The sequence below is a fragment of the Oryx dammah genome, unplaced genomic scaffold (assembly GCF_014754425.2).
Source record: "Oryx dammah isolate SB20612 unplaced genomic scaffold, SCBI_Odam_1.1 HiC_scaffold_14, whole genome shotgun sequence".
Lineage (NCBI taxonomy): Eukaryota > Metazoa > Chordata > Mammalia > Artiodactyla > Bovidae > Oryx > Oryx dammah.
The window spans coordinates 44,727,176-44,739,831 of NW_024070198.1; the positions used below are offsets into that span (position 1 = coordinate 44,727,176).

Consider the following 12,656-nt stretch of genomic DNA (forward strand, 5'->3'; position numbering starts at 1 on the left):
GTCATATGACCTGATTCCCAGCCTGCTCTGCGGGCTTCCTGAGAGGGGCAAGTGGGATCCCTGGATGCAGTCGGCTCCCTGTGGGGCTCCTTGGTACAAACAACGCCACTCAACCTAGTGAACAACTGGCCCACATTCAAGAGCCTGTCCCTGAACGTGGGAACATGGATGAGGGGGGCAAGGTCCCCGCTCTCTGAGCCCACAGTCTTGAAGGGGAAAAAGAAAAAAGCACAAATCTGCAAAGGAAACAAGGAAACACTGGAAAGACTACGATGGCAGAACAAAATGCCTTTGGGAGACTGGAGATGGGGCAGGTTGATTCAGGGACCTGGTCTGAAAAGGTAAGGATTTTCTCAACAAAAACTCACAGAAGTCAGTTTCAGGAGAGTCTCTGCCAGTGAGAGATATAAGCAAGTGTTGGACACAGGTGCTGCAAGGCTACCCAACTGTAGAAAAATCTAAGAGGATGAACTAGAGTCAGAGGGCAAACAGCACCAAATGCCAGGCCAAGGAATTTATACTTGGCTCTCTGAGGTCAGGGAGGGTGATTTCTTTGGTTAAAGATGCTCTTACACACACTGCTCCACAGAGGGACCCTCCCCATGGGCAGGGAGGGATCAACAATAAGGCAGATAAGGGCAGTGTAATTAAAACAGCTCTGTAAAAAAATTATCCATATCTTTCTACTCCAACCATTGAGTGAATGAGTGAAGTCACTCAGCCGTGTCCGACTCTTTGCGACCCCATAGACTGTGGCCTACCAGGCTCCTCGCTCCATGGGATTCTCCAGACAAGAGTACTAAAGTGGGTTGCCATTTCCTTCTCCAGAGGATCTTCCCGACCCAGGGATTGAACCCAGGTCTCCTGCATTGCAGGCAGACCCTCTAAACTCTGAGCCACCAGGGAAGCCCCACTCCAACCATTAAAGCCCTAATTAAAACAAGCAAACAAAAGGAAAAAAAAAACAGGTTTTTCAGGAGATAAATTTGTCGTCCCAAAGAACCTGCCTGCCAATGCAGGAGACATGAGGATCTCCAGATAAGATCCCCTGGAGGAGGGCATGGCAACTCAGAGAAGCCTGGAGGGCTACAGTCCCTGCGGTTGCAAAGAATCGGACACGATGGAAGCAACTGAGCACAAATGAACTCATTTATGAAATAAACAGATCTGCAGACGTAGAAAACAAATTTATGGTTGCCGAAGGGGAAGGAGGGAGGAATAAATTAGGAGTTTGAGATGAACAGATATACACTCCTGCATATAAAATAAAAATCTGCCAAGGACCTACTTATGCAGGGAAGTATATAGTATAGCATGGGGAACTCTGCTCAGTATCTTGTAATACCCTATACTGGAAGAGAATGTAAAAGAAGACTGTAAATATATATCTATGTATAACTGAGTCACTTCACTATACCCCTGAATCTAATGCAACACTGTAAATCAACTATATTTCACAATTTTTCTTCAATAAAAATTAAAAAGGAAATCTTTAAAAAGCAGTTTGGGATTAGTAGATACAAACTACTATACATAAAATAAATAAACAACATTCTGTAATAAATCATAATGGAAAATAATATGAAAATGAATATGTGGTATGTGTACATACATATATATACACGTATGTTTATAAAACTATCACTTTGCTATACAGCAGAAACCAACACACCAGAGCTACCAGGGAAACCCTAAAATCAACTACACTTTGATTAAAATAAATAAATAAAAATGCGGTGTCCCTTCTATGTTCATAGAGAAACTGCATCACAAATCACAAGACAGGAAGAAACACAGCTCACATCCGATCCAGGGTGGTCTTTAAGGTGTAACAGGAGAACCTCTCCTCAAAGCGTGGTAAAGGGTATGTTTTATTGGGGAAACCGTTTCATGCTATGAACTAAAATTGAAACTATGATTATGAAGGGAAAAAAAATCACTGCTCTTACAAAAGCTGGAATAAAGGAACAATAACCCCCAAGTTTTAAGTGGAAATATAATCACTTCATTCCACTCATCCATCAAAGACCCACCCTTTAAATACTGCCAGTTTTAAAGGTCAGGCTTAATTGATCGGGAGGGAGAAAATTTCATGCCGTCCCACCTTCCTTCCTAAGCCAAGTGAATTAATAATGAAAATGTCCCGGTGACCTTCATCAGTTCCCTTCACATACATTTCCTATAACTGATTTTTCCAGAAAAGGTTTAAGTGGGCACCTGATTCTCTCCATCTTTTCTATATCCTCAGAGAAAGCAGTCTCACAGACAGCCAGGTAGCACGGTGATGGAGAACCAGGAAATGGAATCTTTTTATATCACACAAAATGGAAATTTAAAAGGGACTTCCTACCTTCCACTGATTTTGAAAACAGACATGAGTTTGGGCAGAAATAGTCATCCTTCCTACATTTTTTTTCTCCCTTAGTGTTCGGACGTTATTAATCATAGTAAACTGAAATTATACCCACACCCACAGATTTCACAAGGCCTTGCCAAGACGACAACTTGACCGTAAGAAACCGGCCCCTGCCCGTCCCAGTCCTGGTATTTCCAGGGGCCGAAACAGTGAAGAGCTGCACTGTGCAGATGAAAGGAACAAAAATGAAAGCGACGACGTTCACTTCAGGCCTCCTGCACGAGCCCTCTGAACCCCATTCGATCCAGCTTCCATAAGAGAGGGGAACACCCACACCCCCGAGTTTTAGAGCCGCCCCGTGGACATGGGGGAATCCTAAACCACAGTTCTCTAAGACCCGAGGAAGTGGAGCAGCTTTTTCAAAAATAAAGGATGGATTGAGAGCAAAGTCAACACTGGCAATGGACTTCCAGTTAAAAACAACGCCTGACAGCGGGCATGGGTTCCCGGGTCAGCACCTCTTCCCGCTCCACCTTTGGGGGTCTCTTCGGATTTGAAGGCCCTCCTCGTCCCACTTTCCCCTTTCTCCTGCACTCGTCCCAGCTATTCTCCTGGATTCTCATACGACCCACCTGTAAACAATGATCACATCAAGACCGATGACCCTGACCTGCCTCTTGATCTCAAAACCAAAATTCCAGCTGCTTCCCGGACATTGGGCAGAGATGGTCTCTCACATGCAGAGCATCTAGACCCCACAAATCCAGGGTCCTCCCACCAATACCAGCCCTTGACTCCTGAATTTCCTACCCTACTGACGGGAGCCCTATATGCCCAGAGACACCTTTAACTCCTCCCTTATCCAGCTGCCTATAAACTCTGCTATTCCTCAGTGTTCCAGTGGTTCCAACATCCTCTGCCCCTGCCCTGGCCCAAACCCATACCGTCTTCTTCTAGGAACAGCACGATGCAGTTGTCTTCCAAGAACACAGATCAGAACATGTATTCCAGCTCCTTACAGACTAAAAATAAAGAAGGAAGGTTGTTTGTTTTGGTTCAACACAGTCGTAAGGCTTTCTAACAATTCTAGCTACAGGAGCAAGTCGTGTGTGCATGCCTGCTAAGTCACTTCAGTCATGCCCAGCTCTCTGAGACCCCATGGACTGTAGCCTGCCCAGCTGCTCTGTCCATGGAATTCTCCAGGCAAGAATACTGGAGTGGGTTGCCATGCCCTCCTCCAGGGGATCTTCCCAACCCAGGGATCAAACTCTTGTTTCTTATGTCTCCTGCATTTACCACTAGCGCCACCTGGGAGGCCCAAGCAAGTCTAAAGCTACCTTCAAGTAGAGTGAGTCTCCTGACCTTGGGGCTCACTGTGTGCTGGCCCTACTCTTCATAGACTTTCTCACTCCCGCGTGGGAAGGAGTGGGAAGGGTTTCAGTTGTCAGACATCAGGAAGAAGTTGGACAAAACGACCTCGATGACCCCTCTCAACCCTAAGATTCCATGGGCCTACTTATGCCTTTGGGACATCAGCTTGGCCTATGGACTCCTTCTGGGAGACCTGCCCCCTGTGAGCCAGGCACCCATAAGGCTGGATGCCCAGAAGCCAGGTTTCTAACATCTGACCTTGCCTCCTGACCTGAGATGACCAACTCAGGCTCGAGCCTGAGGATTTAACGCAAAGACACAGGCTGCGAGAGTCAGATCCAGTGACTGCGTCTCCCGTGTCCCCTGCATGGGCAGGCGGATTCTTAACCGCCGAGCCGCCTGGGCCCCCCTTTCCCCGGCGGCAGTAACTCACATAAGATCCATCGTACACTTTCAACCAGTGTCCAGGGCAGTTTCTCTTTAACAGATGGAAACGACCTTGTGGGAAGACGCAGAGGGCATGAGTGTGCCCTCAGAGAGTCAACTCCCAACTGCATTCGGTACTCACACAGGCACTGACTGCAGCAGAGACTCGCCTTGACCTGAGTCGGTCTCCTCTGAGTTCTCCTCTCAGAACTCCTGACTGGGCCATGCTCCTGAATTCTGTCCTTGGCCTACTTGGTGCAATTTTAGCAAGAATCCAGCTGGGTGACTTTAGAGGACATCCCCCGCCTTGATATCTGATCAAATTCCTCCTCCCCCACCTGTCAGTCACTTTAGCCAAAATCCTCCCTACTCCTGACATTTCCTCCCAAGAGATCTTCCATCCACTGACCCCCTCCCTTCTCCTTGGCTGTAAATTCCCACTTTTCCTTATACTTGGAGTTGAGTCAAATTTCTCTCCCCTCCTGTAAGACCCCCTGTCATGGTCCCTCTGAACAAGTGTCATGAGTGACTATTCAGCAACTCCTCACCTTCTGCCTGAATACCCAAGTTTTAAGACTGCCTCTAATGTATTCTTCCAGAATGAGAACTTTGAAAATATAGATAGATCTAAGAGGAAACAAAGAAATCCAGGAGACATGCGTCTCTCTCCTTACCCAGGCTTGTTTGGGCACATTCTCCACAGCCTGGACTATTCACCTCTGGCCTCAGGGCCAACTTGCACCTACTTCTAAGCCATTAAACTGCTAATCGCCTCGTGAGCAGGCTATGCTTGTCAGCAGAGCGAGAGCACGTGTGTTTTAGGCGACCTGCCATGCTGTGCTCAGTTGCTTCAGTCGCGTCCGACTCTTTGCAATTCTGGACTGTAGCCCTCGAGGCTCCACTGTCCATAGGCTCCTCCGTCCATGGGCTGCTCCAACCAAGAATACTGGAGTGGGTTGCCATGCCCTCCTCCAGGGGATCTTCCTGATCCAGGGATCAAACTTGAGTCTCTCATGTTTCCTGCGTTGGCAGACAGATTCTTCACCACTAGTGCCCCCTGGGAATCCTCCTTTAGGTGACTTAGTCCTCAGGGAAAGCAGATGGACACACCTGTGAAAGGCCACCTGGGTTCTCCCAGCCACCTCTGAGTGCCCCACAGAAACGTGGTGACTCCCAAACTCCCCGTGGCGTGCTGGAAGCCAGCATGCCTCCCGAGCCTGCCACCCACCCCAGTAGAAGCTTCTATCCGAGGATTCACATTCTTACTACAGGCAATTTCTGGGCTAGGTTTTTAAGGATCCGAACTAAATAGCTGCCACTACTAAAGAATAAGCTTATAAGCCATGCTTTGGGGGCTCCAGGAGGATTAACTAGGAAAGCTCCTTTCAAATAATATTTTTGTCTTGGGTTGACTGTGTCAGTTAAGGAAAGGATTTCAGATTCTGATACCTTTGATACAGGAAGGTGGTGAGGGGTAATGAAAAGAGAAGCTACAGATGTGTGTGATCACATACACAGACATATTTATACCAACTTATCGGCCACACTTACCACCTAAAATTCAAGTGGAGATTAAAAATTAAATTTGCCACATGAAAAACAATTCTCTCAGAATTTATTCTTGCTAGAGTCTCTGAACTGAAATATTCTATTAACCCAGCAGTCTTATTACAAGACCATTGGAAATTTGACTTATACCCACGTGACTTCTCTCGTGAAAGGGAGCAAGAAATCTTATTTACGTGCCATTTACATTAACAAACTTAACAAAGTTAGGGACTGGCATCATCCCACCTAGTGTTTCCACAGTTGAGTGCCTATGAATTGACGTTCCATAAAAGAATGATTTCTGAGCGCACAGATACTGTGCCTACATTTAAACTGCACCCTCTCCAGTTCTGAGAAGATTCCGTATTTGTCCCATTATTCATTCTTGCCAGAACCATGCTCCACGCTGGCCTAACCCCCTCGCACGCTCAGTGATCTGGGGTAATCTCGGCTTCTGAAGGCACTACCTAAGGCAACCGATATTTCTTCTGCATTGTTTGTTTTTTTTCAGAGACTGCCAGCCTAAAAGCCTGTGTGTTTGGAAATTCAAATCACCTTCAAGTCTTGTCGGAGTCGCTGAGCTCTCATTTTATGTTGGCGGGGAGACTGGGCTCCAAAGCACATTTCATTATTAATAAAAATAAAGGCGAGAGAAAACAAACAGAGGCTTGGAGGGAGTGCCACCCGCTCAGGGGCGAGTTCTTTACCTGCATTTGAGAGACTCTCCTTTCTTTCCCAGGCAGAGTGATCTCTCGGGGATGAGAAGAGCCGACTATGGATCTGGAAGATAAACAGAAACATTTCCAGTTTTATATTCTTATTTGCCAGATATATAGTCTTCAATAATGTATATTACTATTTTTTAAAAAATCAAGAAATGTCCCTAGAATCTCTCCTTTCTCCCAAGAAAGAACTACAGATTGTAATGAACATACTTATTTCCATTTTCTTCTGTGTTAATTCTGCCAGTGAAAAAAAGATGTTTTTCTTTTTTCCTGCTTGTGGTTTTTCTGAGTATAGAAGAAAAGCATTTTTATTTTTATTTAAGTCATAGTTGACTTATAATATTGTGTTAGTTTCAGGTGTACAGCACAGTGATCCAGTTACACACACACACATATATATATATATATATATTCACATGAGGAGGGCGTGGCAACCCACTCCAGTGCTCTTGCCTGGAGAATCCCATGGACAGAGGAGCCTGGCGGGCTGCAGTCCACAGGGTCACAAAGAATCGGACATGACTGAGCGACTAAGCACAGCGCATATATTCACATACATACATATGTGGATGTGAACTGACCCAGTGGAAAAGACCCTGATGCCAGGAAAGATTGAAGGCAGGAGGAGAAGGGGCCGAAAGAGGATGAGATGGTTGGATGGCATCATTGACTCGATGCACATGAGTTTCAGCAAGCTCTGGGAGTTGGTGATGGACAGGGAGGCCTGGCATGTTGCAGTCCATGGGGTCACAAAGAGTAGGACACGACTGAGCAACTGAACTGAAGTGATATACATATATACACATCTTTTTATATATATGTATTATATGTATTCGGAGAAGGCAATGGCACCCCACTCCAGTACTCTTGCCTGCACTCCAGTATTCTTGCCTGGAGAATCCCATGTATGGAGAAGCCTGGTAGACTATAATCCACGGGGTCACAAAGAGTCAGACACGACTAAGTGACTTTACTTACTTTATCATATGTATATGTATACATACATATCTTTTTCAGATTATTTTCCCTTACAGGTTATTACAAAATACTGAGTATAGTTTCCTGTGCTATAAAGTAGGTCCTTGCTGATTATCTGTTCTATATGGAGTAATGTATATATGTTAATCCCAAACTCCTAAATTATTCCTCCCTGCTTTCCTTTTGGGTAACCATAAATTGGTTTTCTATGTCTGTGAGTCTCTTTCTGTTTTAGAAATAAGTTAATTTTTATGAGTAAGTAAAGGGTGGGTTTCTGATGATTGCAAAATGCATAGGGAGGAGGCAGGGAGGGAGAAAAACTAATCAGTGAACACGCATTTTGCTAGTAGATCAAACAACCACATCTCGTATTTCTTTTCTCTCCCAGCATAGCGCTGAACGGGTGTTGAGCTAAAATAGGACATTCAATAAATATTGATAAATTGATTAATCATGAGCCATCAAATTTCAGGAATTAGCCTTCAAGGCCCAATGAAAATACGATTAATGTATACAAAAGTGGTCTGCTGTCTGCAAGCTTGATCATGATGCTGCCTTCTCTGACAAAAGACAAAGGTGTGTGAGTTTTTTCTGAAAGCACTTGGCTGTGAGCCTTTCAGTTCTAGTTTATAAACCTCTAATCAGACTCCAGAGTACCTGCTCCTCATGGGACCTCGCCTTGTGCTCAGCATCCTTCTGAATATCTAATGACCGTTCCCCAAAACTAAAGAATAACTCTTCAAACTGCCTGCCTCTGACTGTGATCTTATCCTGAGCCTAAGAGGCTGCATAGGCCTCTCATTCTGAACCCAGTTAGCTGCTTAGTCCCAGGGTAGGGTTAAGCTTCTCCGTGTATTCACATCCCTTTTTTGGCCCCTTCACATGCCCAGCATTTGGGCCATAAGTTTGGAGACTGCAGATGGGAAACTGCAGGCAAACAATCCTTCTAGTCCAAGCAGGAGCCTGGCCTCTGAGAATTCACAGAGAAAGAAAAAGATTAGGGCAGGACTGGACTGCAGCTGGGCTGAGATAGGGAGGACTGAGTAGTTACACAGCATTTTCTGACACTGTCCAGGCTCCTCCTTGAGCCTAACTCAGCCACTGGCTATTGGCAATGTGATTATTAATTGTAATAAGCATAAGAAGAACTGCTGATGGCTATTGAGGTTTCACATGGGCTGGTGCTGTGTTTGCCATACAACATCCCATTGAAGTACTACAACTGTTAGAAAGATATGTTGCTCTCAGCCCTGCTGTGGCAGCTGAGAAAGCCATAGCTAAGGTCCCCCACCGGGTACCTGGCGACCCAGCCAGGATTCAGACCAGGCTTGTCAGACCCAAAGCATTTCGAGCTTTTAGCCAGCGTGTTCCCAATACTGCTAGTGTTATAATTTGAAAAAACAGATGCATCCCAAAGTTCACAGCAACACTGTTCACAATAGCCAAGACAGGAAAGCAATCTAAGCGCCCATTGACAGAGGAATGGATAAAGAAGATGTGGTTTCGTTCCTTTTAATGGAATATATTAGCCATAAAAAAGAAAGAAGGAACGCTGTTTTGCAGCAACATGGATGGCCCTCGAGATTATCATACTGAACGAAGTAAGTCAGACAGAGAAATACGGCGCAATACTGCTTATATATGAGATTTAAAAAGGATGATACAAATTAACTTATTTATAAAACAGAAGTAGACTCACAGACATAGAAAACAAACTATGGTTACCAAAGGGGAAGTGGGCAAGAATAAATTAGGAGTTTGGGATTAACAGATACACTATTGTATATAAAATAGATAACTGATAAGGATCTACTGTATAGCACAGGGAGCTCTACTTAGTATCTTGTAATAACCTGTAATGGAAGAGAATCTTAAAAAGTGTGTGTATATATATATACACACACACACACATATGTAATTGAATCACTTTGCTGCATACCTGAAAGCAACGCAATACTGCAAATCAATTGTATTTCCATAAAAATTTTTTTCAAAATGAAAAAAAATTTAAGTTTTTAAAACAAAAAGAAATGCTGTTACTGTGATTATTACAGAGTATTATTATTTGGCTATTTGACTGTATTTGGTTGTGCTTATATAACCATCACATTTGCATATGTCCTTTTCTCAAACTTGGCATAGACATGCCATACGAAACACACAATAAAACTTTTTATAAAGGAAATAAAAGTGCAGTACAGTAGACATGAGGATGGAAAGTCATTTAAAGCCCAAGCAGAAGAATTGAGCTCCCTCTCCACTGCTTCAAACACACCAATCCCATGGTCTGGAAGCTATTTGTTGGGGGCGGGGTGCAAAGCGACTCTGGCCCTGCAGAGATTTTAAGCTTCCTCTCTCTAGCATCGTTGTCTCATATGGTTCTCTTAAGAAAGTTTCTGCGTATTTTTGAAAGTAACTCCATCAAGTCTTGCAAGTCTTGCTACCCTGAGACCTGACTCAGAATCAGGTCTGCCCAGCAAGCCCCCTGTGCACCATGTGACCCTGATCAAGAGCCCAGCCCCACAGTCTGTGAAGTTACAGGTACTGAAGTGTGCTGGTTCCGACCCATCACGACTTCTCTCTCGCCCAGGTCTAAGCGGCTGGCAATAGACAACAAGCTGGCTCAGCCACACAGTCCTCTGTAAATGCCTGGCTCCTCCAAAGTCTGGAACTTCCTTGCACAGGCTCGGGCATTACAAACCCAAGAATTCCCAATAGCAGGATGATTCAGGAGCCTCAGTCATCATCTGACCCCAGGGCTCAGTCCACCAGCGACGTCCTGGACACACGCAGCTTTGGCTACACTTTCCAAGGGCTGCTCTTTGAAATCCCTTCATACAGAAGGCAGCACTTTCCACTGCCCTTAGGACAGAGCATCAGAAGAACCCGCTGTGGTCCACCCCCACTGGTCTCCGTGCATCCTGGCCAGATGAGCCCTGTGAGCTTCCCTCCTCCCCGTGAATCAAATCCTCTCCCGCGCCACGGGCCCGTCACCCCTGCCCTTCCATCTGCACATGGTCTTTCCCTGGTCCTGTCCTCTAGATCCTGATCACATGACCTGCTCACGTGTCTCTCCAGACACAAGGCTGAAAACTGTTTCTGATCTGCAAGCTCTTGCAGGAGCGTCCTTTTCCTTCAGAGCACTCAGCTTGCTTGGTAAGCACACATCAACTTCTATGAATCCACAACCGATGCCTGCTTCTCCCCTAGACTCTAAGCCCTCTGAGGATAAAATCATGTTTCCCTCACTTGCTGGTATATTCTCAGCTCCTAGTACAGGGACTAGGTTCTCAATAAATATTCATTTTAGAAAAGGAGAGAAGAATTAATCAATCAGTTAATTAGCAAAAGCAAAGCTTCTTCTCCAAGTTAAGTTGCACAGAAGCCTTGAGAATCCACTGTCCCGTCTCCTCGGAGCTCGTGCACCATCAAGGGTCCCCCTCGTCCTCTTCAATTTCAACTTTTGCCCTCCTCAACACTTTTAACCACATCCAAACTTTGCTTTTTTATTTTATTTTTTAGTTGAAGTACAGTTGATTTACAATATAGCATCAGTTTCAAGAGTACAGGAAAGTGTTCAGTTACACGTGTGTATGTGTGTGCATGTATATATTGCTGTTTAGTCACGAAATCGTGTCCAGCTCTTCTGTGACCCCGTGGACTGTAGCCCACCAGGCTCCTCTGTCCATGGGATTTCTCAGTCAAGGATACTAGAGTGGGTTGCCATTTCCTTCTCCAGGGAATCTTCTCAACTCAGGAATCAAACCCGGGTCTCCGGCATTGGTGTGTGGATTCTTTACCACTGAGCCACAGAGAGATCCATACATATATATATATGGGCTTCACGGTAGTGTTAGTCGCTCAGTCATGTCCAACTCCTTGCAACCCCATGGATTGTAGCCCACCAGGCTCCTCTGTCCACGGAGTTTTCCAGGCAAGAACACTGGAATGCATTGCCATTTCCTTCTCCAGGGGCTTCCCTGTGGCTACATATATATGCATGTGTGTGTGTGTGTGTGTGTGTGTGTGTGTGTGCATTCTTTTATCATATTCTTTTCCATTATGGTTTATTATGTGAAAGAAAAGTGAAAATGAAGTCGCTCAGTCGTGTCTGACTCTTTGCAACCCCATAGACTGTAGCCTACCAGGCTCCTCTGTCCATGGGATTTCCCAGGCAATAGTACTGGAGTGGATTGCCATCTCCTTCTCCAGGGGATCTTCCCAACCCAGGGCTCAAACCTGGGTCTCCCACATTGTAGACAGACGCTTCACCGTCTGAGCCACCTGGGAAGTCCTATGGTTTATTATAGAATATGGAATACAGTTCCCTGTGCCATACAGCAAGACCTTGTAGTATATCTCTTTTACATACAGTAGTTTGTAATCCCAAATTATTTATCCCTCTCCCCGATGCCTTTCCCCTTTGGTAACCATCAGTGTGTTTTCTACGTCTATGAGTCTGTTTCTGTTTTGTAAATGAGTTCATTTGTATCGTATTTTAGATTCCTCCAAAATTCTTCAGTCTCAGCTGAAGAATGAAACTAAAAATCTCCCTCCAGAAACACACGCTACCTTTCTCCTTTCCCCTTCCCACTCGCCGCAAGCCGTGTTGAAGCAGATGGCCACACGCTCCACCCTACTGGAGGCCTTAGCTCAGCACCGCCTGGCCTCAGCAACTCCGACCTAAGACCCTGGAACTTGAGGCTGTGCTGCCCCGGCCCGGGCCGGCCACCTGCAGTGGACGTCCTGTACCCCTGCCCCTGGGCAGGTACGATTCTTGCACTTCTTCCCAGCGCATCTCCGCCTCCCTCTCTTCATCACCATCTCCTCCTCCCTCTCTCCACCACCTCCAAGGAAGCCTCAGAATTCTTGCCAAGATCACAACGTCCCAGCAGGCTTTTCCCTCCACAGTATCGCCAGTCATGTGATAAAGCAAATTTGGTTATGTCCCTCCCCAGCTTAAAACCCTCGGATTCCTAATGAATTCCAAATAGAATTGGGGGGGGGGATAAATTTGCAAGTTTGGGATTAAAACATAAACACTACTATACATAAAATAGATACCCAGCAAAAATAGCACAGGGAACTATATTCAATATCTTATAATCATCTATAATGGAAGAGAATACAGAAAAAGAATGCACATATTTATATGTCTGTGTAACTGAATCTTTTTGCTATCCACCTGAAAGTAGCGCAACATTATAAATCAACGGTACTTCAATAAAAAGAAAAAATCCATATACATTGTT

The 12,656-nt window shown here is 45.2% G+C and overlaps 1 protein-coding gene across 2 annotated transcripts in view; it reads right to left on the bottom strand.

Moving 5' to 3' along the window:
• Positions 1-12,656, bottom strand: part of CUNH10orf90 (chromosome unknown C10orf90 homolog) — a 245,640-nt gene that overhangs the window by 205,096 nt on the left and 27,888 nt on the right. For both annotated transcript variants that reach the window (XM_040254436.1, XM_040254435.1), the window contains exon 2: positions 6,409-6,481. In XM_040254436.1, coding sequence (XP_040110370.1) covers positions 6,409-6,481 — 73 coding nt within the window. The remainder of the gene's footprint in view (positions 1-6,408; positions 6,482-12,656) is intronic.